The 26,942-nt window shown below is 34.7% G+C and overlaps 1 protein-coding gene across 6 annotated transcripts in view; it reads right to left on the bottom strand.

Annotated features, from left to right (window-relative positions):
- ADAMTS6 (ADAM metallopeptidase with thrombospondin type 1 motif 6) overlaps positions 1 to 26,942 on the bottom strand; it is a 149,989-nt gene that overhangs the window by 37,741 nt on the left and 85,306 nt on the right. For all 6 annotated transcript variants that reach the window (XR_004237550.1, XM_032096390.1, XM_032096389.1 and 3 more), the window contains 5 exons: positions 26,165 to 26,306; positions 16,137 to 16,244; positions 10,692 to 10,837; positions 8,390 to 8,453; positions 638 to 740 (listed from right to left, as the gene is read on the bottom strand). Coding sequence is in view for 5 of the 6 variants with exons in the window: in XM_032096390.1 (XP_031952281.1) it covers positions 638 to 740; positions 8,390 to 8,453; positions 10,692 to 10,837; positions 16,137 to 16,244; positions 26,165 to 26,306 (563 nt within the window). In the remaining variant the exon portion in view is untranslated. The remainder of the gene's footprint in view (positions 1 to 637; positions 741 to 8,389; positions 8,454 to 10,691; positions 10,838 to 16,136; positions 16,245 to 26,164; positions 26,307 to 26,942) is intronic.

Raw genomic sequence — 26,942 nt, 5'->3', positions numbered from 1 at the left:
TGCTATTTTCTAAGTCCGTGAGAGACTTTTCTCTCTCACAGAAGAGGTAGCAGAGACTGTAAACAACCAAGCCACCTGCAACCTTGAAAAGTCTTGTTTATGGTACAGTAGAAAAATATTTTGACAATGGATGTTTTAGGATTTTAGCCAATCACCCCCAAGGGGTGGCTGATCCTTTGTCCAATTAGACTATGAAGAAAAAAGTCTATAAAAGAGTTTGTAAAATAATGAAATAAATCAATCTTGCTGCACAATTCCTGCCTGCTGGATCTTCTCTCCTCCTCCTCCCCATGGCTGCAGGACACGGTGATATACCCTAGGGCCCAGGCCTGCGGTAATAATCACCTGTGGAATCTCTAATTCTATTACAGCTGCAGGTGGAGAAGGCCTCCATATTTTTAAAGTGGAGTCTCTACGATGATGCTGACTCCCCTTCACACCAAAACAAAATCTACTACAATAAAGAAATGTTGCTCTTCATAACATTTTCAGCAACTGACGAAAGTACAAGCTTAAAAATCTTAGCTCACACTATTTTAATCAAAACATTGTATTTACAAACATTACTCTCTGTACAATATTTATATAATTTTGAAGTCTTTACATACGATAATATTTCTGCAATGCTAACCATTACCTCCAGTGTAGGGTTTCCAGTTATAATACTTTCCCCGGAACGGCATATTGTCAAAATCTGCACATTGCTTCTCTCTAAAATCACGGGCCCCTGAAGGACACAGCTAAAAAAATGAGACAAAATAGTTAATTTGTTCCCAATATAAACATGAAAGGAAATGCTTAGATGCTTATACTGCAAATGCAATCATGTAAGAGATTAGAAGGTGGTTTCCTGTTTTGTCTTGTGGCTCTGATTCTGAAATTTGCTTTATTACTTTACAGTTGAAGTGTCTATTTGCAATCTTAGGCTGGCATGAAATAGCTGAAGTAATTTAAAGAAAAGTAAGTGTTACATAACAGTTTCCATAAAACTGGAAAACCAGAATCCTGTCAAACTATGTGTCATAATCAATCCATCAGCTACCTTCTTATAAACACATTTAAAACAGCTGGAAAAAAAATCTGGTAGGAGCTGTAGGTTCAATTATGCTGTACTAGGCAGTTATACTGAGACACATTATTAAGACATCAAGAAAAAAAACAGTTTCTAGAGAACTATATCATTCCTGCTTACACGTAGCCTTGACAAAAGCATTGTTTTAAGGCTGAGAATGAGAATAGATAGCACGTCTGGCTCTGATTACCAGGCTCCATGCATCAAGAAATAAAAACTTTCATTTACTTTTTCATTGCTTTGCATTAACAATTACAAAACCATGAAGTATCTTTTTTACTTGGAATGAGGGTAGATTTAACTAAAATTAATCTTGGAAAGAATTACAGGAGAAACAGAATTCTTTGCTATTTATAACATTTTTCATCAGCATATTCCAAGTATTCTTGAATAGACCCCCAGCATATTAAACATTGTTATCAATGTTTAAGTACCTGTTGAAATTGCAAGCTTCATCAGAAAGTACTTAAAATGCAGATTAAAATCCTGTTTAGAGTGGAAGACAAAAGGATTTTTTGGACAGATATCAAAGGTGCTAATAAATATTACTACTTTATGTGCAAGAGAAGAGTCCATTTTATGGCATTTTACTTGTCTTCCTATGTACCTAAGCCAGTTAGCACTTCTCAGGAATCTGAAATGCGTTCAACTGAAAAGGACTCTATAAACTCTAAAAGTGTATTGCACAATGCAACTATAAACATAACAATTATGATTCTCATTGTATATTAATCAAGATCTCATGATAGCCAGCCCACTGCCATATGATTCAGGAACTTTTAATTTTTTTTCTCTGATTCTGAAGCTGTAGCAATATGAATTATAACAGTGGACATTAGACAGTATTATATTTTAAATTTTCTCTATTACTCTATTTCCTCCTTCGAATTAAAAATACATTTTTAAATACAATGCATTAACTGGTAAGAACAGAGAGTGCAACTATTTTGATTCAATAATCCTTCAGATGATAACAATAAGAATTCAAAATAACTACACAAATTTTAACCACATAAATTTTTAAAAAATTGAATTTTAGGATGTTCTTAATAACCCAAAGGATGTTCTTAGTAACCCAAACTAAATTTGCCTCTCTGCATCACATTCTCCAAGCAGTAGAAGGCCCAGTCTTGGCACCCCTCAAAGCTAGGGTCTGAATCTCTCCAGTACTGTTCACTACACACTTCATCAGTACCACTTGCTCAGCTCTACACAACTGGTATTTTAATTGCACTGAATTCCCCTTACCAGTTAAATAAATCACCTCCATAATTAAACCCTTTATCTAAATATTTATACAAGGACAAAATAATAAAATACAAAAATGAGTAAAGAAGGATCAAGATTTTCTTTTTATACTCCAAAAAAATTCTCACTATCTTTGAGATGTAGTCTTCCTGCCTAGTTTTCCTACTGTTTTTTAGTATCTTACCAATATGTGACAGGAGGTAAAGCTAAAGGCTATGATCTCAAGAAATGCATTTGAAACTATGCTTGACAGACCTGGTTGCCCTCTATAACACAGTTGATGTTGGGTGAGTGGTGGATGTTGCTTGCCTGGATTTCTCCAAGGCTCTCAGTCTTGCTTCCCACACCTCCTCCTGGAGAAGCTGCTGTGTTATGGCCTAGACAAGGGGTCCGTATGGTGGGTGGGGACCTGGCTGACCCACAGCACCCAGGGGAGTGGTCAATCACTCCTCTTCAAACCTGTCACAAGTGGGGTCCCCAGGAATTAATATTGGGCCCACCACTGTTTACTTTCCAAAGTGATCTAGAAGATGGGATCAAGTGTATCCTGGTGCATTTTTCCAATAATAATAAACTGTCTGAGGAAGTGGATACTTGGGAATGGAGAGCCACCCTGCAGAAAGACCTGGATAAGCCGGAATAGTGGGCTAATGAGAACATTGTGAAGTTCAGCAGGAAAAGAGTAAGGTTTTGCACCCAGGAAAGCATGATCCAGGAGCACAGCACAGGCTGGGATCTACCCAGCTTGGGAGCAGCTCTTTTGGAAAGGGTCTGGGGCACCTGGTGGACTCAGCTCCATCTGAGGGACCAGTGTGCTCCTGCAGCACACAAAGGGAGCAAGATCCTGGTGGCTCCAACAAGGGCTTCACCAGCAGAGATGAATTCCTTATCCCACCCCACACAGCGCATGTCAGGCCACACCTGGAATACTGTGTTCAGTTTTGGCCCCTGGTGTACAAAACAGATGTGGACAGGCTGGAGAGGATCCAGAGAAGAGCCACAAAGAAAATCACAGGGCTGGGAAGTCTGGCATGTGAGGAATGGCTGAGGGAACGGGGTTTGTTCAGCCTTGAGGGCCTTGAAGGTTTAGGGGAGACCTTATCCCCTTGTTCCAGTATTTAAAGGGTGGCTGCAGAGAAGATGGAGATTCTCTCTTTTACAAGGAGTCACATAGAGGAGATGTAATGTGTGCAAGTAATCCCTGGGGATATTCCAACTGGACACAGAAGAAAAGCTTTTTTCGATGAGAACAAATGGTGGTTGGAATATTGTCCTCAGAGCAGTGGTGATTTCCCAACAGCGGATACTTTTAAGATTTGGCTGGACAGGGTGCTGGGCCATCTTGTCCAGACCATGCTTTTGCAGAGAAATGTTGGACCAGATAGTCCTTGATGTCCCTTCCAACCTAAGACTCTATGAAAACCTAGGCATAGAAATGCAAAAAGATTACTACAAGGTAAGCTACAAAATGCATTTACAAAATGTCAGCTCTTTGGCACTAACTCTGTGTATCTGTTCTTTTCCCGATGCAAATGTGGAATAGCTGCTTCTCTTTATTGGGTAAGATATTTCACTTTTTTCATGCAATCACGGTACATGGATAACTCTTGTCAAGTAAAGACTGCTTGTGTCTCCAAATTCTCTTTTATGAGACTGCAAATCATAAGGTAGGAATCTAGCAAGCTTACGACAACTTAAAATCAGGTCTGAAGAAAGTCCGGAGAAGAAGAGGTTTTGAGTTTAAAAAGCGTTAACAAATTATTGAACCAACACTGACACAACACCTGCTTATCTTGGAGTTTGGGGTCAGGCAGATTTCAGCAACTGAACTCATCATTTCCTATTAACAAAGGTCTATACAAGACCTCAAAGAAGATGAGAAACACAGCCAGACGAGCCACAGTTCAAACTCAGGTACTATTACAAAATGTGGCTTCTCACATAAATTCATTTCAGAAAAAAATTGCTTGAAAATACTAAAATTAGGAAAGTAACAAACAATATCTGTGAATGTATGCATAATGAAAGGAACCAACAAAAAACCCATGCTATGAAGAGAAAGGACTGAAGAACAAGAAACTTTTAAACAAGTATGTACACACACTTATATACATAAAACATTCCCAGAATTTGTAAGCAAACCATGTTTTTCATTATATATATAAAAAAGTAGACTTTTACAATTTTAGATGTATATCAAATTAAGATTGACATCCTTATAAATATTTTAAATCAATGAGTTACTTTAACTGAGAAATAATGTTTCTTATGGTTCTACTAGCATTTTGTATTATTTTTTTAACTAAAAACACTTTGGTTGAAAAAAGACATATTTTTTTGTTAGAGATAATGTGGTTGGTAGTAGAAAACAATTTTCTGATGACTGTGTTCTTTATACCACCCTTATGTTTCCAGAACTTATTAGCTAATGTTATTTTCTGCTGATCTCAGTGTTTCCATTAGCAGATGCCTTTCGAATTAAGAAGTCATATATGGCTTTGGAAGTGCTTGACAAGAAATAAGTCTAGTAGGAGTGTGTGCACTGTTTCCAAAGGATTAAAATGATCAAAAAAAAGGACAACAGAACTAAGTCATCTCTGCAAAAAAAATGAAGTCAAAATGAGGCATTTTTTGGGTTATGAAGAGTAGGCACTTTAGGCAGGGCTATGTTGAAAGTTACGGATGGGCAATGAATGTTGACACTGCAAAATAAACTTCAACAGAAAAAATGTACAAACAGCACATTATTCATAAAAACAATAACATATTTGCAAGCTCTTAACGCTTACATTCATCAACACACCATTCCATAAAAACTCTCAAGCACTAAGGACTTATATATATATCTTGAAACTAGTTTCTGATTCTTAGTGATATAAAATCCTACACATTGATATAAAAGAAATAGACTAGAATTGTCAAAACCGTTAAGACTGTAAATTTAGACTTCTGTAAGTACCAATATGTTCATGCACTGTAAAACCATACCAAAAAACATGCTTAAAAAATGGATCAAAAACTCTAAGGATGGCATTTTCAAATTGCCTGGCTTGGGTTTGCAATCACTTGTTTTTCAGACCTAGGCAATGAAATGCAAAGTTCCCTTTCAAATAACTTGTCGAAATTACTGATTGAAATAGTAGGAAACCAGTATCTTGGAATTGAGTTCTGTAATTTTAAAATATTTTGATAAATTGTTGCAGTGGTTTGAATGGATGCAAATTACTACACTCAGGTATGAACACTCAGCTGTGAAAGCACAGCTGAAGAGTGACTTCCTAAACAGTGCTTTTAAGAAAGAGTTTTGGGCATAATGAATCAACATGTACTAAATGAACATTGTCACTACTGTAAGAAAAATTAAGACAATACTAAAATGAGTAAACAGAATCCCAACACTAAGGTGACAAACTAAGTTTGAGGCCTAGTGCTTCAAGGTGTGCTACTGGGATCCCAATGGTTATCAACATGGAGACTAGTGTAAAGAAGACTAAGAAGAGACATGATAGTAATCTGCAAACACAGGAAAGGTTCCAGTCTAGGGAATAATATCAGTTATCTTCTTATTGAGGAAAGAGTAAGTAGAGATCTTTACGGATTGAAAAGCATACATTATGTTTTACGAAAACTATACTGATTGTAAGGATATTGAAAAATACTAATGTTATTTCCTGGACTGGAGGCATTTCAAACCAGTTCAGGTGCCTAAGCATCAGTTAAGAATTGTTTCGAGAATTGTTTTGTCTTTGTGCCAGAGAATAGCCTGAATGGCCTCCTCAGAGACCTTCTGTATGTTCCTCTTCTGACCCTGTAAACTGCATCTCCGTAATAAATAAATAAAGAATAGGGGAAGCAAAAACAACCAAGAATAAAACTGTCTGAAAAGTGACAATAAGGTATTTAATATGGTAAGAATAAAACAAATCATAGCAACATTTCAGTGGTATGTCTAGGTAGCTATAGCATCATTCTCAATAATAAAAAGGCATTAAAAACTGTATATTTGTGAAGGAACAGGATTACATATTATGTAAACATTTTTATATACTAGTTACTGTGGCAGATCGGAGACAAATACAATATTTGAAATAATAATGCCTGGACAAGAGTCTTCAAAGAGCTAAAGGAGGAGGGCTGCTTGTGTGCCAGTGTGTGTTTTTTAACAAATTTTAGACCTTGTGTACAAACTGAAACAGTGCTAGCATAAAAAGGTAATTATTTGAAAAGTATTAGTAGAATAGTCTAGATTACAGTTTGCCTCATATCAATCCCAAATAGGCAGAAAAGTTGGCCAATACTTGACTTATACAAAAGAAAGATAATAATACAAATCAGAATTTTTTGGTAAAAGTTTTAACAACTAAAACTTATTACAATTCCTGGTTAAAGTAAAAGAATAATGAAATATGCTTAGATTTTGATAAGTTACTTAACTTAATAGTAGACAACATCCTGGAAGATGTTGTAATAGTTCAATAAAGTATATGTGAAGTTTACTAAATATTGTCTGACAGATTTCAATAAGCAGTCATCAGGTAGTTGCTGAATTTGAAAGTGGATATTCTATCAATTGAAAGAATTAGAAAGACACCTGATGTGACTCAATATTTTCCTTTGTGAACTACAACTACAAAAATATTTCTTGTTTATGAAATCTTCCAATTACAAAAAGACCACCTGAGTGAAAGTAAAGAGAAAGGTAAATTAATTGGAGTATGATCTGATAAACAGATCCATTCAAATTAAAATTGTACCAAGACAGACAAATGCAAAGATACACATCTACAGAAAAACAGTAACACAGTCAAGGTTCCAGAATGGTGCACTGGGATTTGGAAGGTTGGACAACTGGAAAAGTTTTACAGGTCCTACTGGACCAGCATCTAAACTTCACTGTGTTTTTTTACTACACTGTGGCCACTTCTTGGCTGTGTGAACAGGGCAGCTGTGATCAACAGCAAGAAAGTAATTTTTAATTTGGAAATTTTTAATACAGTCTAATAAAGAGAATAACCTCCACAAAGAAGTTTGCAGGGACAATAATTATGATAATTAATAATGATCATAAATGCAATTTTTTTTCAATGAATCAGTGTATAAACTATTATATTTTCCTGAATATATCAAAAGATAAAAAGGTGAAACAATATCTTTAGGTACAGATTCTCTCAGTGTTACAAACTTCCTTTATTTAGGATGAAAATTAATATGAATTTAAAACTAAAATAGGACAGCCTTTCTATATTGGCAGTGCTACTGACCTGTAATTTGACTTAGAAACTTATTAGTGAAATTCTTTATTGATGTGTATTTTTTTCTGGTTTGAATTTTAAGTTACTTGAACTTGTAATTTAGGTTCATAATTTGACCTTATACATTTATACTGTGTCCCACCCCTTTAGCTGTAGGTCACTGTTCAATGGGCTCAGCTCTAAAATGGAACTGCGGGATCATTCTGTAAATACAGTAATTAACAAATACCCAGTGGCAAAACAGCAGGTTTCAAATGCATTTGCACAGACCGTGTAAGGTTGTGTAACACATTAGCACTGGATGTTACAAAGGTATAAAAAGTGTAAGAGGGCTTAAACGTGGATTCATGGAGGATACTTTAACTTGTGGCAGTTAATGTGGTACAGATACAACATGAGTTCCAGCAAACTTAAGACACACAGCTTTTGGAAACTCACAAGGTAAACCAATAGAAAAGTCATCCCTCACCTGTCACAAGTGTATAATTTATTCTCTGAAAACCTGTTATAGGACACTGCTGGGAGATAAGACAGTGGGCTAGACAGATTTTTGCTCTGATGTGGAATGATCCTTGTTCACCTTTAACATGGAAGCTCAAGCTGAACTCACTCCAGGCCTTAATGCAAAGGCATTAGCTAGGCACCACATTGAGACAGGATCCTAACACACAGGGTGCCTACAATACAGATGTGCCTTACAGGACTGTTTGCCAATTAAACAGAATCCATACACTTTCTGAACTGGGGAAAAAAGGCATCCATTGCTGCTAAAACATAAACCAGTCAAGTTGATCACAGTGGAACAAAGATTACTTACATCAGTATTACAGGAGCGATAACGCTTCCTTTCTCCGAGACAATATTTGCCTCCACCTGAAGGCCTGGAGAAACATGTTTACATGTTAGTACATGCATTAGAACAAACACAACTGCATGAGATATACTAATGCATTATTAGTATTAATACAAGTCCAAGAGATATGTATTGTATAAATAAAAAATAAAAATACATTCAAGTTTTAAGATGAGATTTTAATAAGAATTGTACCTTTGACTTGCATTGGAGCAGACACAAAACATTACTGGGTACTTGAAAAATCATCACTCATATAATATTAATGTAGTTTGCATAAGTTCCAAGCAGTACAGTTTAATTGCATTTTGAACATCATAAAAAAACTATTGGTTTTAATTATTTGCTTGCTTTATAAAATTAAAATGGGAAATGAGTAAACAACCTATGTGATACGCTTTCTCTTAATCATATAATCTTACTTGAAAACCAGCAAAGACTGGTTTTATACTCAGAACCAGAAAAGACTGTATATTCTAGTTCAAGAATTTGACTCTGATTTGAATTAATCAGTATCAAATCAGAGGAAATTCCAGAGTAAGCAGATTTCTATTAGTGTAGATAATTGGCTGCTAAATTCCCAAACTGTTCAAGAACCCTATCTTCCACAGAGGTCAAATAATGAATTAACTTAGACTTATATGGAAGATTAATCACACATAAGCTCTTTGGCTTGCAACTTGAAACAGAAAGGAAAAATACTTTGTGAGGCTTTTATAATAAAAAATTAGATTTACAATTAACAAATGACTGAAAATTAAATCAATGCTATTTTTCACACTACAGTATTTAACCAGAAAACATTACCCTTAATCAACAGGGTTGGTTTTTTTTCCTGATGCAGACATATCCTCTCCCAAATACATTTGCTTATTGAACATTTCAAATTTAATCATTTTCATCACACCAAGCCAAATACATGGTGACAGAAGTTGGAAAAAAAAAATCTTAGGACATTATTCATGCTCCAAACAAACATTTCACTAGGACTTTCAAATACTTATTTGAAAAAAATAATCAATTTCTTATTCTCTCACTAACATAGTCTGACAGGTTATTGATGCATACAGATAATTTCTGCTTTTGAATCCATTGAGTAAGTAATGATATTGGCCAGATTGGGTAGTTATTGCTAATAATAGGGGGCAAACAGACCACCTTAAGCAGCAGTGATATGTCATTATGGTATCTGTCTTGCAGAGTGCAGTGGAAAGCTGATGGACAGCCTAGCTCGGAAAACATGGATATAAGCAACAAATAACCTAAGTGAACAGAGAGTAGAAGACAAGAAAAGGAATGACACAAGACACAGAATGTATTTTCATGAAAGAAACACAAATGACTTTCAGAAAAAGTGGTCTTAAAAGCCAATAGTGGTGGCAGAGATAGTGATTATGAGAAATGACAAGAAGAGAGCATGGAGTAATAAAACTATCCTGCAAAGACCTATAGCTGTGGTGAGGTAATCAGAACAGGCAAAAGCCAAAACAGAAAAGAGCAGCAATTCATTCAGCAAAGAACAGCGATAGAAATAAGCATTCCTCATTTGAGAAGTGATAGTGACAGAGAGAGGAGCACTTACCTGACAGAACTTCTCTGGAACAGTGCTCAGGACATTGGAAAACAGACAGATGGTAAGACAAGTACAGGTGTATACAACAGATCAAGTTGTAGTGAAGAAGCTGGCCCCTCTTCAGAGAGGGCAAATAGACCAATAGAGAGTAGTGGCAGGGAAAAAAGATGCTGAATTGTTTTAAGAGTCAGCAGGAAGTCATAACTGAAAAGCTGGACAAGGCAGCACATAAATATATTGCATTCAAGATAATATTACTACCTATGGTTTGTATGCAAGCAGTTATATTGACAACTTGGAAATACTGTGTTTGGTTTGGGTTGGTTTTTTTAGTAAGTAACTGGCAATTGCTATTTTATATCTGAGACAAGCATTAAAGGAAATATGCCCTAAGAAAGAAATCTACCTAAGGCATAATTTAAATATATTTTGATGAACACCAAGTTGCATAAAGAAAACCATTCTGGTTACTGCTAAATATAAATCCAGCTATCTTTGCAGTTCATAAGATACATTAAAAATGTTAAAAGTATGTCTAGTGAACTTCTCCTGTTTAAGCATTTCTGTCTGCTATTTTGAAGACAAATGTTGGCAAACTAGCAAAACATTTTTACAGATAACATGTGAAACCACAGTTTTGAATAATTTCCAAATGTGTCTTTTTGTTGGCTCCGGCTTACTTTAGCTACTTACGCTGGACTGTCACAGTGTCTTATAGATGAGGAGACTCCTCCCCCGCAGGTCCTGCTGCACTCTCCCCATATTGACCATGGACCCCAGCCCCCATCTATGCTCTGGGGCCAAGTGCCAAAAGGTACGCACTCTCCCTGATAACACCACTGAAAGATTTCACAAAAAGCATAAAATTAGCTTGGAGGCTGACAGAGCTATCAGGACAGAAAAATACAAGGGTCAGACAATGACCAATTATAGGCATTAGCATTCCCTGTACAGATAACAAGACTAGTATTTTACTTTTTCTAGCCATGTTTAGACATTGGTGAAGGTGTGTGTGATTTGTTAAATGTCTCCACTCCGTCCTGAATTATAGGTCCCTAACACACACCAGAAGTACTTTTTATTTCATCAGCCTCCTTAATGTTTCACAATTAAGGAACTACAAGTTGCTTACATTCTTTTAAAAACTAAGATACATTTCCAAGCCTGGTTTGGTAAAATACCCTCCACTGAAGATTCATGTAGAGGCTTCATTACAGAAAATTAAAAATTCCCCTGACAGAATCTTAAAGAAAGTGTTTATTTTTATAAAAGAAAATCTGGACAACATTAAAATGAAAGAAGAATTTTTCGCAGTATTTCATTTATACTAACACTACAGACATACTAAAAGTAGTGATGAAGCATTAGACATGGTACAGAAGATCATTTTAGAATAGTGGCTGGCCGTTTGCTCGGGGCAGAATGAACACATCTACATCATTCAAGCAAACACTTAAACTTTGCAATATTATTACTTAAATTAGAAATACAAAATGAAAAACAATTCGCACAAATTATTAACTATTAAAACAAGTTTATCATTTCCTTCATCAGAAACCTTCTCTAAACCATTCAGAAATAATCCTGGGGCCTATATTTTGATCCACATTCTGGTGTCTACTGTATCACTGAGAATTTGAAGCAGCTCAATTAGATACCCTTTCCTAGTATTGCAGGCTTAGGTGACAGAGCAGAGCATGGACTCAGGTCTTCCATGACCTGAATCAGCTCATTTCACTTCCAAAAGGGAGCAAGTGTCGGTTTTAAACTCCCTTGAATTTCTGTAGCATTTCCAAAAAGAAATACAGACAACTTCTGTGCCCAAAACTAGCCATATGAATTTGACCAAACACACTGAGACATGCACAGAAGACATGGACAGACATATCCCTGTCTCTCTGCAAGCACTACTGGAAGACAGTCTTAACTTCAGAGTAATATATACAGCAAAGCCAAGCTTTCCCTTCCTCTTCTTGGAGTTATAAATTTACAGACTCAGTTGGGACTTCATCAGAGGACTGTACCCTTCATATGGAGCTTCTCTTAAATCTAGACTATTCTTGAATGTCTGCATAACGCAATTCATGCCATATAGTGAGTGAACTCACGTTTTTAGGTACTGATATATCCATACAGTGCAGTGTTTTGCAATGCCTCTAATGGCACAATCAGGATGGAGAATAAAGTATTTATGGGAGCTAGAGGAGTGCATAAAATCATGTGTTTTTCTTCTCTTTACAGTGATAAGTGATAAAAATTGTATTGACTAAATACAAAAATCTCCTTGTTACAGTCTATTAGAGATGCCACACTAGTACATGAACAGATATTTAATGCTAAAGTCAAAAGCTTAAAATGAAAATACTTCTAAGACTAAAAATGTAAGCTACTAATTTAATTAAAATTACATTATATACATTACAAACATCAAGATCCAACCCAAGAAACACAAGATTCTCAGATTTAAAGTTAAACCCATAATATCACAGATATAAAACTGAGTATGTAAACCATCTACTAATCCATAGTACTAGAACTACAGAGACAATAGGCAGGTGCAATTTACCTGCTTTATTTTTCCAAAGCTGTATAAAATTCCTATAGTGTGTAGTTTCCACTGTCATGCAAATATTATCTTCCACATTCCCACATTGCCCTGTAAAACCTTTTTAAATGCTCAGTTTTCTCTTCTACTGAACTTATATCTGAGCATTTAATGCTCACCTCCGTGTCTCTTAATTTTCTAGTGAAAATTTATCTTTCACTAGAAGCCAGTGATGCATAGAATCTTTGTCAGAGTAATTACAAATGACAAAAATCTTCATTATTTCTAATAGGACCGCAGAAATATGTGTCCTCCACGAATGACAGCAACCTCATCTGCTGTAATGAGGTTAGGACTCTTGAGTAATCACCATATAAAGAAAGAAGAGGAGGTGACAGCTATTTTAAAAGTTCCTTACGGAAGGTTTAGATCTGAAATACTAATTCTTCTCTAACACTGAAAGAATAATTTTCCATTATTTCAACAGAAATATTACAGTGATGCATTCAAATACATATAAAATATGCAAATCCTCTGTGAATAAGGTAAGCACACTGAAATTTTTCCTAAAGTAGTGACTAACGAAAATAAAATATGATACAGTGGCACATTTGAGATCACTTTTATGAGTATTAGCTGCTTTACAGAATTAACATTTATAACAGTATGATTTTACAAAAATCCCACAGCAAGTACTCTAATATTGAGGAAAATTGATATTTTGTATGAGGAAGAAAAATATTAGTGTCAATTTGAATTTTAACTACTAATTTTCAATCATCAGTTCTATAATTATTTTTCAAGAAAGCTTAATGTTCGACAATAACTGGCATTTATCTTATGTTAATGTCCAATGATAAGTTAAATCATCCCACAATGTAGATATATAAACTATCCTTTCAGCACCCTGTGTTTTCATTTTTTGCATGTTTGCCCCTCATTTACATGCCTAGCATGGATGTAATCTATGATCTACAAAAAGAGTTTCTTTTTTAATTACTTTAAATTAAAACATGACATAAGCATTCCTATCAGTTTTGTCTTAACTGTTTTATATGCACAATTTCTTCATCACTGTATTTTTTAAAATCTATCAGTTAATTTATCTTCACAAACACATCTCTGGGAATACCAGAGATAAACTTCATGCATATTTAAAATTATTATTACAGATTAGGAAAAGTGTATCTGTTTTAACCCAGCTGATATGTAAAACCCTTCACCAAAGCATGGACATTTTAAAGCTTCAAAACAGAACAGACATAACAGTTCCATCAGCAGCAAGAAACCACTCTATTCTCTCTCCCTGCATGCAGAAAACAGCTGAGTAATTCTTATGGAAAATGCTCTAAAAACCTTCGGGTGTAAGCAGATATAAACCATGGAAAATTTCAACCCGAAGGGTTAAAAGCTTGGAAGGTTTATAAAAGCAACTGAAATAAGGTTTTATAATAGAAGGTTAGGCTATTTTAATTGTAGGAATCCCTACACATTCGGCCAATAAGATATTAATGTATATTGCATGAAAATATGCTTTGAGTTTTTCATTACACATAATTTACATAAGTAACTATCTAAATATGATTAAATACTCTGAGATCTTGTTAGGCATTTAGAGCTGGAAATGTCATTTATTATATATTTGGCCAGAGTCCATCAAAATAGGGCTTAACTTGGTTGTGGCCTTTAGGCATGACTGCAGTACAAATGTAGAAATAATAATAATAATAATAATAACAATAATAATAATAACAATAAGAAGGTGTTACAGCACTATAGCCTGTTTATTTCACCTTAGTCATTGGGAAAGGGAATTACATATTTGGAAAGAGGTCATGATTTCTGGTTTATTGGTACCAGGAACTATTAATTCACAGGAACCTTTGTGGATACAGTTTATAGACACAATTCTTTGCTGTTAACAGCATCTTTGGTTAACAGGTTTATGTTTATAAAATGGCATGGATTCTCTCATTTCCCTGTAAAATCTAACAATGGAACAAGATACCGATGGCTGGAAAAGGATGTTTGGTAGAGAGGAAACTGATTAAAACCTCTTGACAAGGGGACAGATCAACATTGTCTAAAAGGGCCTCAATTTGTAGTCTCATGGTTTAAAAAACATAAATTGAGGTAAATTACTCTTTGTCATCAAAAAGGAGGGATGGTTCCAAAATAAACCTAGACAGTTGATTTAAGAGCAGGGCTTCTAACATTTCCTATTACTCTAATATAAGGTAACATTTTTAGTACAATGTGAAGGTCTCTCTATTTTTACTGGCTAACTCTAATCACTCAATTTCTTTAAAATGACCGGTTCAATAAATTCTTTAACATGGCTTACCACTATTTCCAAACCCAGCATGGAAAAGCCATCAGAACGACACCAGGTCATGGGCCCTGAATGAAGCTGTCAACACACATTAATAAACTGTGACAGCTGCCCAAAAGCTTTCATTCTTGCTGTTTAAACATCAGATTGCAAGTCAAAATGCACTGTTATCTTTGTTGAAACCAGCTCAGCTAGCATGACAAAAGTCAGAGTAAGAATATATGTCAGTGGTCATTGTTCAAAAAAAAAAAAACCAATCTGGATCACTGAATCTCATGAACAAACGCAGCACCTCTCAGAGAGATACTGGAAATGGTTTAATATAACAAGCTGTCTTTGCTTCATACAAATCTGCATAAAATATATTATCTTGAAAAAAGGTATGTAGAATGCATTTTCTTCTCCCTAGTATGTATCTTTTAAATCAATTAAAATATTTTTCTCTCCTCTTTAAGACCTACATAGATTTTACCTTGTAACTGAGAAACAGGCTTCTAACATTCTTGTCTGAAACTACTGATGTACAGAGATTGTTTTAAAATCAAAATTCTCATATTCAGGCAGATATTGTAGTGCTAAGTTTATCTGTTGCAACACTGACTTTCTGTACTTTTCTGTTAGGTGGAAGAGTTTATCTGACTGCACATCAAAATCCATAAAGCTAAACAGTTATGCAACCATAACTGAATAATGCAAGAATAATTCAAAGTCAAAATAGAAAAGTCACTGGGAAATACAGGCTTTTATTAAACCCTTTTAAGGAGTCAACATTTTTTCTATACATTTGTATGATTTGGCTTATATCTGAAAAAATAAAATTCTTTTCCCTTCTAACAAAATGACATAGGTTAAGGCTCTAGATTTATGTTGCACATTTTCAAAGTCCATGGCAGACCTAAAGCTGTAACAATCCTTTACGGAAGAGCAGTGTAAAATCTAATAAAGATTAAACTAGAAGAGTCTTTACAAAAAAATTACTCAAAAATATACAGAAGAAATAGAATATGTTTTGGGGTTGTTTTTTGATTCAGGCTATAGAGTTTTATAGAGAGGATAAATATTTTATTAAATTACACATATAAAATAAATGTGAAAAAATTTTGTAGGACACTTTCCATTAGGAGGCACATGTATTCTGAAAAACTAAGTTTTTGTTTGAACTGTTATAATTGCTGTGAAATACTTTAATTTTCTAGTTCTTTCTTCTCATAGTATCTGAACAATAAATTGCTTCTTCAAACAGTAAGTTGTGTGTACTCACCCCCTTTTCAATGCTCCCTGTTTGGCAAAGAGTACCTTCTGCTGCTGGAATGCTGTTGGTAACACAGCGGTTACTTTTGCTGAGGCACCAGAGCTCTCTACACACTTCCTAGGAAAGAAGGCAGAAGCAAGTTGATCAGAATAAAAGTCTAAAATTTCTTCCAGTCTTCATACACACACATATACACAACTTTGTTTTGAACAATTAAGACATGGTCTGGAGAGAAATCTGAAGAAGGCTATTTTGAAGCTGCTATATTTTGCCTAAGAATATTTTGCTAAATAAAACATTCTGGAAGCATCAAAAGTAGACAATAATGTGGTATTCACACCTGCCATGCAAGCAATGTTATATAATTGCTTTTTTCTTGATTTGTGCTACGACTGGGCTTAGTATATTTTAGTGTAATAGAAGAAGTCTTTGGATGAGCTGTAGTGTCTCCATTAAGGTTGTTATCTGCCTCAAAATTACCTGCCAAAAAGGATACCAATAATTTTGAGACATGAAACAGCAACAATTACTTTTCTTTTCTTTTATGTAGAAAGAAAGTTTTTGAGCTCAGACTACCTGCACCCCTCTTCTGCAACATTTGCTAAAGCAGTGCATGTGTAGTTAGAACCAACTAACCTAGGTACTAAAATACTTCCTTAAGGATTTTTAGTTTTGCAGCTGCTCTTTCATAAATGTTTTAGCCTATCCTATTTCCCTGTGTTGTCAATGTTAAACTAACTGAGATTTTCAAAATATCTTTTTGTTCCTACCATATTTTCTCATTTGGTTTTGCCCATTTACTAATTTAAATTAAGCCAGTTCTACTGACATTGGAGATATATTGTTAAAACTAGCTAAGGGTTGAAATTCATAATGTGGATATGATCTAAAATTGGGTGAACAACAGAAATCTTTACAGTTGCTTCAGTTGCTCTTGGATTCAGCTGTGTATGCACAAAAGAATCAGGAGAGGTTTGCTTTTACAGTAAATTACTTACACAATAATCTTTGCTGTATTACTTTGGGATCGGTGCAAGAGTTCACAGCTTCCTTACACGTATTTTATATTTTTAAATACTTTAAAAAATTTGGAATAGAACAAGATCTTTAAAATGATCTTATGATAATCCTTACTGTTTCATTTTATTTAACTGCTGCTTAAAATAATACCCTACAAAAAATCCTTGTATAGATTCTACAGTGACACTTGAAAGAAAAAGGAAAAGGAAAAGACAGTGTGAATAAATTAAAGTTATTGTCCACTCCCCTCCAGGTTCTTTGCTTCTTTGAGGTAATGAATAACTATCTGGCACCTATACACACTGTATCATGTGTTCTGTACACATCAACAGGAATAACTGCTACGTTTTACACTGCGACTCACATTTCTTGCATTGTACTACATATGCAAATTGATTTATTTATACATTACTCACTAGCAGCTGCAGCAACAGTTCAACAGTAGAATATTTTCTTGAAAAAATCAAAATTATTTATGAAGTTCAAAATCAGCTGGTGCCATTCTTGCAGGATTGTTAATACAGCGTATTTAGTTTCATGACTGGCAGAAGCAAGGTATCTTCTTTATAATCCATAAAAAAATAAACTGTAAGAATAGTCTGAAATTATATGGACTGAAAGCTGATGTTTCCTGGAGTTTCCATTCAATTTTTGACAATTATGCCTAAGCTAATTCATCCTATTTAGTGTCTGGCTCTATGAAAACCTAAATTAAATTATTAAGCCTCTTTTAGGAGAAATACTGCCACCTGTAAAAGTCTACCTGTAACCAAGGCAGAACTTTTCAAATTAGTTTCTTTTTTCAATAAAGAAATGCAAGGAGTATAAATATTTACTTAACTTAAAGCTCTGAACAAATTTTTTTGCCACTCAGCTGAAAAATCTTAAAATTAAGATACACATAAATATATTCATTAAAGTAAAACAACAAAGAAGTAACAGAAGATACATCACAAAGCTTCTTGAAAAATATAACTAGATTACAAATTTCACAGCCACTAAGGTGCTAAAATTCAACACAACATCAATTTCACATCTAAATCAACCATGAATCCAAACTTCAATACCGTATGGATTTCAAAGTGAAAACCTGAAATGGATTCTTTTCAGACACAGTATGAGGTCGTCCTGTCAGAATCCTGCCTTATTTACTTTAGCCTTTAATTTACTTCCTCTTTTTGCTGAACAAAATTGGTGTAATTTACTCGTTCATGCTTCATGTGTGGTTTATATTGTCAAATAGTAATTAAAAGTGTCAGACTGTGACAATTCTACTTGTGACCTTCTATTTACTTTAGATCTGATCAAGTTCAAATGTCTAAATTAACAGCTGTTCTGACTTTGTGGAGTTTGCTTCAATGCTCTGAAAACCAAAACATTCAATTGCATTAAGGAACAAAAGATTTCAAACATTCTGATATGGACAAAAGCAAAAAATTAGGTCTGGATAGCAGTCTGGAGTTTTAAAACATCTATGTTTCAGGATGATTTGAATCCAGAATTCTGTTTTTTGATCAAGAGTTTATATGCAGAATTCCACTTCCAATACGCCTAAACAAGTACACCTTCTATATATTATCATGTAAGTGGAAGTAATAATTAACATGTCTTTGTCAGCCTAACATATCTACAAATGAGAGCATTTGACAACTTCCTTTCAATAGGATTCTTTCTGTATATTCAGGCTTCGCTGGTGCATTGGACTCTTCTAAATTCACTGATCTAATACCAGCTTGACATTTTAATTCTGAACAGATAACCATCACAACAGTGTGAATTAATGAATACAGCACTCCAAAACTATTTTAGTCATTCATCCGTTTGCAGGAAGGCTCCAAGCATGTCAACTCACCTCCCTACTTTACAAAATAAGAAAAATATTTATTCCTAAATTGTTTTGAGAAGCAATATATTAAAACTAGATGTTATTACTGACATAGTCTGAGAGTCCTTTTTCAGACCATAATTTCAGCAGGAATTTACCTCAGTAAATCCCTAAAGACAAAATGATAGTAGTGTAAAATTACTGTGGGCTTCATCATGCTATTAATGTTGGAGCAAACACCTCTACTTAAATCAGAAAGGAGTTCTGCTTGAGACAGATATACAATATCCTAAAATCAACAGAATATTTCCTCAAAGAAAAACTATTCACAGCACCAAAGATTCACAAAAATAACCCAATGTATCAATTTGTAGACGTAATTTATATTAAACCCAAGAAGTGAAAGGGTTTTTGTAATATCTTTCAAATACAGCCAAACTTATTTAAGATACTGTTTATTTTTCCCTGCTGTACTGCATTTAAAAGAAAACATAGAGTCTGCAGTATATTCTTTATCACCCTGTACATGAAATGAAAAATAACATTGACAGTCATTTGAAAACAAATGAGATACCTAAAAAGAAGAAAAATCCATCTGTGCTGTTATTCCATTAAATGAAAATTGAATTATACCAGGTACTCTTATGGCTATGTCGTCTTTATTTTCAACTGACCTTGGAAAACAAAGAAGTTCTGACCTGCTCTCCAGGTCAACCCCACAGTCCCTACAGCTGCTACTAGGATAGTCATTGACTGGAGCTATTTCCTTACTACCCCCAATATCTGCAACATCTCTAATCAATAGTTTTTAATAAGCCAGCCTTAAAAACATATGAGAAACTGCCCTGAAAAAGTCAGGCCCAAAATCACTAATATAAAGTATACTGCTTTTTTTTCACACACTCACACATACAAGCACGCACACTCACCCACCCACACCCACCCACAACAGGTGACCCTTTTAGGGCAGTCTTTTCTTCCATGGAGAAGGATGAAGCTAATATCTCTTTTGCCAATATTATATTTTTTGAATAATTTAATGAAACTAAGAGAAAGAAGCATAATCTAAAAATTAATAAATGACCTCAATGTCAGTCTCCAAACGTCTGGATTTAGCAACTACTAATTTGTAAAGCAAACAAGGGAAAAGTTTTAAAAATCCTGGAAACATAAACTGAAGCTGAGGCCTTTCACAAGATCAAGACAAGATAGATAACAACCTGTAACGGTGTATCTTAGGGCTCCATGACTTCAGTTTGGAATTCGGATGCTTGTATTTGCAGTAAATTAAACAAAGCTGAACCCATCTAGAGAAAAAAACACAGCAAATCAAATTACCTTCTTTTTGCCTAAGTATTATAAATGATGGAGCCTCTTTCTGTTGCATCATGCAAATTTACATATAGGCATTTCAAATTATGTAACATCTAAGCATCCTGTATCATAATCATCATAAATTGTTACAATACAGCACAATGAAAACTCAGTAATATGAACAGAGATCAAATTACTGTGCTGTTCTTGTTTTCAAAACTAATGAAAGCTTCCAACAAATGTTAGCAGTTCAGCCCATAAAATTTAAAAAAAAGTAAGATGGGAAATACATTCACAAAGCATATTAAATTGTGATAATTTGGGAGGTTCACCTTTTGTTCATAAAATTTTAAAATCTTAATTAGGTTTGTCTGTTACTTCAGCATGTTTAATTTATAATATGCTGCACCTCTTGATGAGCATTGCTAAAATACAGCATAAAAATAATTAGCTTGAGTTGCAATTCAGACCTGAAAATCATCAACAGAGTATTTTCAGCCTCATTGCTGAAATGCAGCTGACAACTCGACTAAAACTAGAAGACCCTAATCAGTAAGTGAACTCCAGAAGGTTCAAGGTTTTGTTCAGATAAGCACCCAAAAGTTACCATTTTAGTGCTTCACTACCAAATGCTCACTGAGGGGTGCAGCATGTTATGAATCACAACATGCCAAAAGAATGTGAAAAAGAATACAAAACTTAAGTCACACCTTCGTATTATTCTACCAACATTCTTTCCTAAATATTGGGTGCTTATGTTGGGAATACTGGGAAACTTCAGGAACCCTACAAAGTCAATCACCTCCCAGTACCATCTTCCCTTTCAAACTCACACAACCTATTCATATTTGTTCAAATAACATTCTGGTATCTGGAATCTCGTTACTGCTTCTACAATCATCTAATGCACTCCTCCTGTTCTGGTCACCAACTTCTCCTTGCACTTTTTTAACAGCATTCATAAGGTGCAGGCACATTGGTGTTGACATCTGTGTCTCTATGAGAGAGAAAGAGAAAAACAAAGACAGAAAAGAAGGAAAAGAGAAGGAGGTTTGGAGACCAGATAGTCCTAACGAAGAAAAAAAGAGGACTGCGGGAACTTGTTCAAAAAAGGATGCAAAAAGTACTTTAGGTTCCAGAAAGAGCAAAATTTCTGGGACTTCCCTTGGCTATATACATCATAAACTCAGAAAAAAGAGAGAACAAAATTAATTTAATTTCAACACAATCCTATATGTCCTTATACAAGAAAAGTTTGAAACTTTTAATATGTAACACTGAAGGCCTGCACAATAGTGATGAGAGTTCTTTCAACTGACTAGCCAGACCTTGGGAAGCAAACAAAAAAAAAAAAAGGGAAGGTTGATAAAAAATGACAGAGTATGATACCAGGATCTTCAATTCCTTTCTTTCCTTACACATACTTTTAACACCACTTCATGAACAATGCAATGTAAATCCATCTACTGAAACTACTTACTCTCAGCTAACAAACAAGAAGTATAAAGCGACTTAGTTATGGTATGATATATGAAGTTGTGGTCAAAAAAGATAAGTTATCAGATATTATGTCCAAATTCAACTAAATGCATGATGCTAGGCATAGTATCAATGGTGAGAGAACAAAAGGAAACCAGTAGCTTTGGTGCAAATATACACCAGTGGCATCTCTGACTTTCCTTGTGAAAAATCACCAGCTCCGAGAATCTGCTTCTATCTTCCTATAAAACCCCTACACCAATCTTAATACTACTGCTCGTTATTTAACTGGAGTAAACCACATCAGTATTTAATGAGAAAAGTGACAGTTTAATTCACAAACATTTGTATGACCTGATTACAAGGGTCAATTGCAATTGCAATTGCAATTCCACTAGGCTTTTTGCTCTAGTGGAAATATTGTAGAGCTATAGGTGTATAGTGATGTGTTTACTCTGATGGATTTGGAAGTCAGCTGACCAACTCTGATGGAAAAGCATAAAATGCAAAAAAAATATACCAAATAATTACAAGCTACTATCTCTGAAACCCTGCTGCTAGCAGCCAGCAGCTTCGCAGACCGTAAAATGCAACACAGCAATACCAACCAAATGCATAAAGTGTTAACTACTTTTAAAATATCTGAGGTTTTAGTCCTAAAAATGTAGGGAACAGCTCTAAAGCAAAGCATTATTTTGAACTACAAAATCAGTAAGTTACAGTCCGGCATTTTCCAGGTATTATTTAAAGTCATAAGGTAGAGAAATTGAAAGTCAAGAGTGGAATTCTTTCCTGAGTTAACCCAGAGACAGCCAACAGCCAACTGTTACTAGGCAGATGCTCAAAGGATATCAGAAGTCAATGAAGAAGTTCCCCTTACAATCACCTAAACCAAAAGACTAAAGGAGGTTCTGAACTACCAGTGGAGCTAACACACAGAGCAGAGAACTGAGACACATCTGACAATCAGCAGAAGAAAATCCACACTGCATCATCCTAGGAGACGTAGGATATCCAGCAGTTACATAACTGAAGAGGAACTAGCACTGTTTCTAACAACCTCTAAGTCTTCCACTGCAGTGAATCCAATAAGATACCTGAAAGCATGTACTGCCTTTAGGAAAAAGCTATGCATCAGTATTAAATGGCACAGTTTCCACCATTAGAATTTGGCTCACCAGAAGTCATAAATTTAACATTCTAATGCGTGTGAAAATATACCCTAAAACTGAAATATTTTAAATAGCTTGAGACATTGCTTTTCACTTCTTTATTCAAAATACCCATTTCTTCACCTAAATTCTGTTAAATTGTCCCTGTATCAGAAGGGATACAGTATAGTATATAGAATAGCATAGTATAGTATAAAGAACAATGCACATGTAACACTAAAGGATCACTGTCTACTTGCTAAAATATAGCTTTATTTTTTCAGCTCAAACAGCTAAGGCATCACTTTGAATTCGTCTCACTTAATGTGCTTAACAACACAGAGAAATCTGACCAATAGCTGCAATGCTTTTGCTAGAAGAGTTCTGTCCAAATGTAACTGTTTAACCAGGAGTAGCCCTTAAAATAGCACCAAAACTACTGAAGAGCTCCTTTTTATGCCAAATTGTCCCCTTTTCAGTAAACAAACACACACAAAAGCAGAAACTTGCAGTCCCTTTTTGTAATTGAGTTCTGATGCTTTAATTGGTCAAACACCTCTCCACGTATTTAACTTCAAGTTCCTAAGTAAGAACAGCTCCAACTTTAACTGTGAAAAAGTCATTGCAGAATTAGGACATTACCTATGATCTAAAGCAACAAAGAGTTTAACTAAAGATCCAGAGGGAGTGGATGAGAAAATAAGGGAGAAAAGGCAAGAAACACAGATTAACATTAAAGTAACATGGTTGAAAGAGGTAATTTTTCTAAAGGTTAGAAGATTATGGCAAAATTCCTAAGCAGAAAAAACGTGAAGATTTTCCAAGTTACTTTAAAAACATCGATTATATCAACAGGTACATCACAGCCCATAGGACACTTGAAGAGTTTTTGCCTTTGATTTGAGAGTTCAACTGTTTCTCTTGTCATGGCTTGCCACTAAAAACCAGTAAAGAACATGAGCAAGTGAAAAAAGCAAGCCATTTTCTCTGAAATTTGGAATTTATTTTCTTTTGGGTCACTAAACGCCCTGTTGGAAAACCTGCTCTACACCCTTTTTTACTAGACACTTTAAATAAGAAGGGCTAAAATAAATGCTTGAAAGGAGCTAGTATATGAACCACATTCACTGTTAATTAGGTATTTTTTCTATGTTTTTCCACCATAGTTACACATGTGTCTGTCAGAAAAAGATCCATGAACTATTAATGGCATCTTCATGTGAATAATACATCGAAAAGAAATATCCAAAGCACTGACTGTTTACTTTTGATAATAACAGAGTTGAGCATTCAATTTAGCTCATCCTGGGATTTAGATCATGAATTATTCAGTCCTAAGATCCTTTCTTATGTAAATAAATCCTTTTTTAGGGAGGTATTTTTCATCTGCACCACCATCTCCCAAACGCTGCTTCTTCAAAATTATCACTTCAAATCTCCAAGATAATAATCACCATGGTCACATTTGCAGAGCATTATGGCCATGGCAGATATTTTAAAATGTAGATACTATTTTAAATGCATATTATTTCCTAGAATGGATATTACCAGACTTCTACAATAGCTTATTTATTAGTATATGCAGTTTGAATCCTATGACCAAAAATAGGGTGGTTATTTTCTGAGACACTTGAAAGTTATGTTCACACTGATGGCACACTGATGGAACACAATACTCTATCAATTCAGAGGTGTGGTAATGAAGCTTCCCTTCATGAAGACACTGTCTCAATTAAGTGTCAACGTCTTTTCTGTAACTCTAAGGGAATCCAAAAAAAAAGCTTTTTAAGAAAAAAGGAAGCAGAAGGCAAAAAGCAAAGATAACCTACACATCTTCATTACTTCCAGTTATTTCTGGTTTAGAAACTGGGTTAAGAAAGAAAATGTTCTGTGCAGCAGGATCATCATAACAATGGTTACATAGTTTAACAGTGTTTAAAAAACCCTACATATATGTGGAAAAGCCAGGTTTTGCACATTATGAACTTTCCAGTTTAATTTAAAATGCAATCTGTCTCCAAAGACTGTGCTATAAATCATAGATTAAATACCTGCAGATTTCCCTAGTCTGAAAATAAAAGATTGTGGTGAAAATTTGTAAGAAAAAAAGAAAATTAAAAAAAGGTATGACTTAGATGAAGAGACAGGAAATAGGGCCATTAAAGAACAGTGATGGGAAGTGAGAACTTAAAGAGGAACAATAAAGGCCAAAAGAGGCTTGATGAGGAATCAGAAGACCCAGAGCTAGTCAGCAAGCTACATAGCTCTTAGATCCTTTCCAAAATGCAATCTGACAAAGAGGCATCCCAAGAATAATACTGTATTTATCACCCCAGAGATATTAAAAATGGAATTTCTTTGTATTATTTCATTATTTTATCTGAATAATCTAAAAATTTTAAATTACTAAAACTATTTACTTTTAAACCTTAAGATATGTTCTTAATGTTTACTTAGTGTGGTCTCAGCTGATTATTACATAAGAAGCATAGCAGAATGTGTCCTTTAACTACATACTTTTGGCTGGAAGATTTTAAGTAAACATTTGTAACACAATGACCTTACACGTGAAGGTTTTTATTTCTACTGTAAATTTATTTACTTTAATTATTGCACACTGGTACTTTCAGCCAAATCTCTGCTAGTACTTTGCTACTCAGTATTCTATTCAGCTGTCTAGCTTCATGTTCGTCTGTTCCCATAACCATAATTCATCTTTCAAAAAAGATTATCTGAATAATGTGAGATGCAACAGACTAAATGTCAGGGGAAAAACAAACAAACAAACAAACAAGAAAATAAAATCAGATCTGATAAATCAAGACAAGTAAAAAAGTAAGTTCAAACTGTAGCTTTATACTCAAAGGTTAAAGCCAACACAACAGACTTTATGTTTCAAGATTAATACAACATAAACCTGATCTCAACTAACTGAAATCAGGGAAAATTCTCTATTACACTTTACAAGAATCAGGATCGAGTGTTCTGGGCTCTTTTTTCCCCTACAGTTAAGGAACAGCTTACCTGGCTCATCGTTACCCACATTTTAGTGTACAGCACATACAAATGGCTCAAGCAAAAGATGCAGCATAAGGATTAAAATGAACCCTTTGCTTACAAATGCTGGCATCGGATATGCTATTGGCAATCTGTAACCCACTACTACAACTAACTAAAGATTTATGTTCTAAAGGAATATATACAAATGACTAAGCAGAACACTCAGCATAAGGATTAAGACTTCTTACCCCATATTTACATTGGCGGGATGTTGCTCCATACTGGAAGCGACACTGTTCATCAGCATCATACACCTGACCTGGGGCCACAGCTGGATAAAGAAAGTCACGCTTGGGAGGCTCATTATCAAGGCAAGTACCACGGCCCGAACTGTTCAACATAAAGGACCAAATCAATTAGGAATTCTACTGACTGTAAATCACAGTAATGATATTACGTATCTAGTTCTTACTTTTAACAGTGCTGGGTGTGAAACAAATATGATTGCAATAAACAGACAGTAAGAAGGTACACCCATATTAACAAGAGAAAATATTTAGAGGGAATTAAGAAATTAAAATAATTTTTCATCATTACTATTTTTATAAAGTGCTTATTTTAGATTGTGAAATAATTTCATGAATTATCCTTTTTTAAAAGTGTGATAATTTCTGAGCCACACAAGACTGATTTTCATTTTTGGTTTAGGATTCCTGTTTGTTTTCACTGAAGAACAGCTACATTTGGTAATAAAATGAAAAATAAACAAATTAAGCAAATACAAGAAATTCAGTTTACAATTTGCAATGACTCTTCTGATCCTTCAAACAGCTAAGTATAATCTTATAGATATGAGCAGCTCAATTGGTTTATGTAAAAATAAAACACATTTGAGTTTCAACATGACAAAATGTTTATAGGATCAGGACCTTAATATGCAAGCTTTCCTTTCATTTGAGTGAAGAAAATGGTTACAGAGGTAAAAATTCTGCAGGAACTTCAAATTTACCTATACTAGGGTGAGTG

The sequence above is a fragment of the Corvus moneduloides genome, chromosome Z (assembly GCF_009650955.1).
Source record: "Corvus moneduloides isolate bCorMon1 chromosome Z, bCorMon1.pri, whole genome shotgun sequence".
In the NCBI taxonomy this organism is placed as follows: domain Eukaryota; kingdom Metazoa; phylum Chordata; class Aves; order Passeriformes; family Corvidae; genus Corvus; species Corvus moneduloides.
The sequence above is the reverse complement of the archived record's forward strand: the minus strand, read 5'-3'. Positions and strand labels throughout refer to the sequence as shown.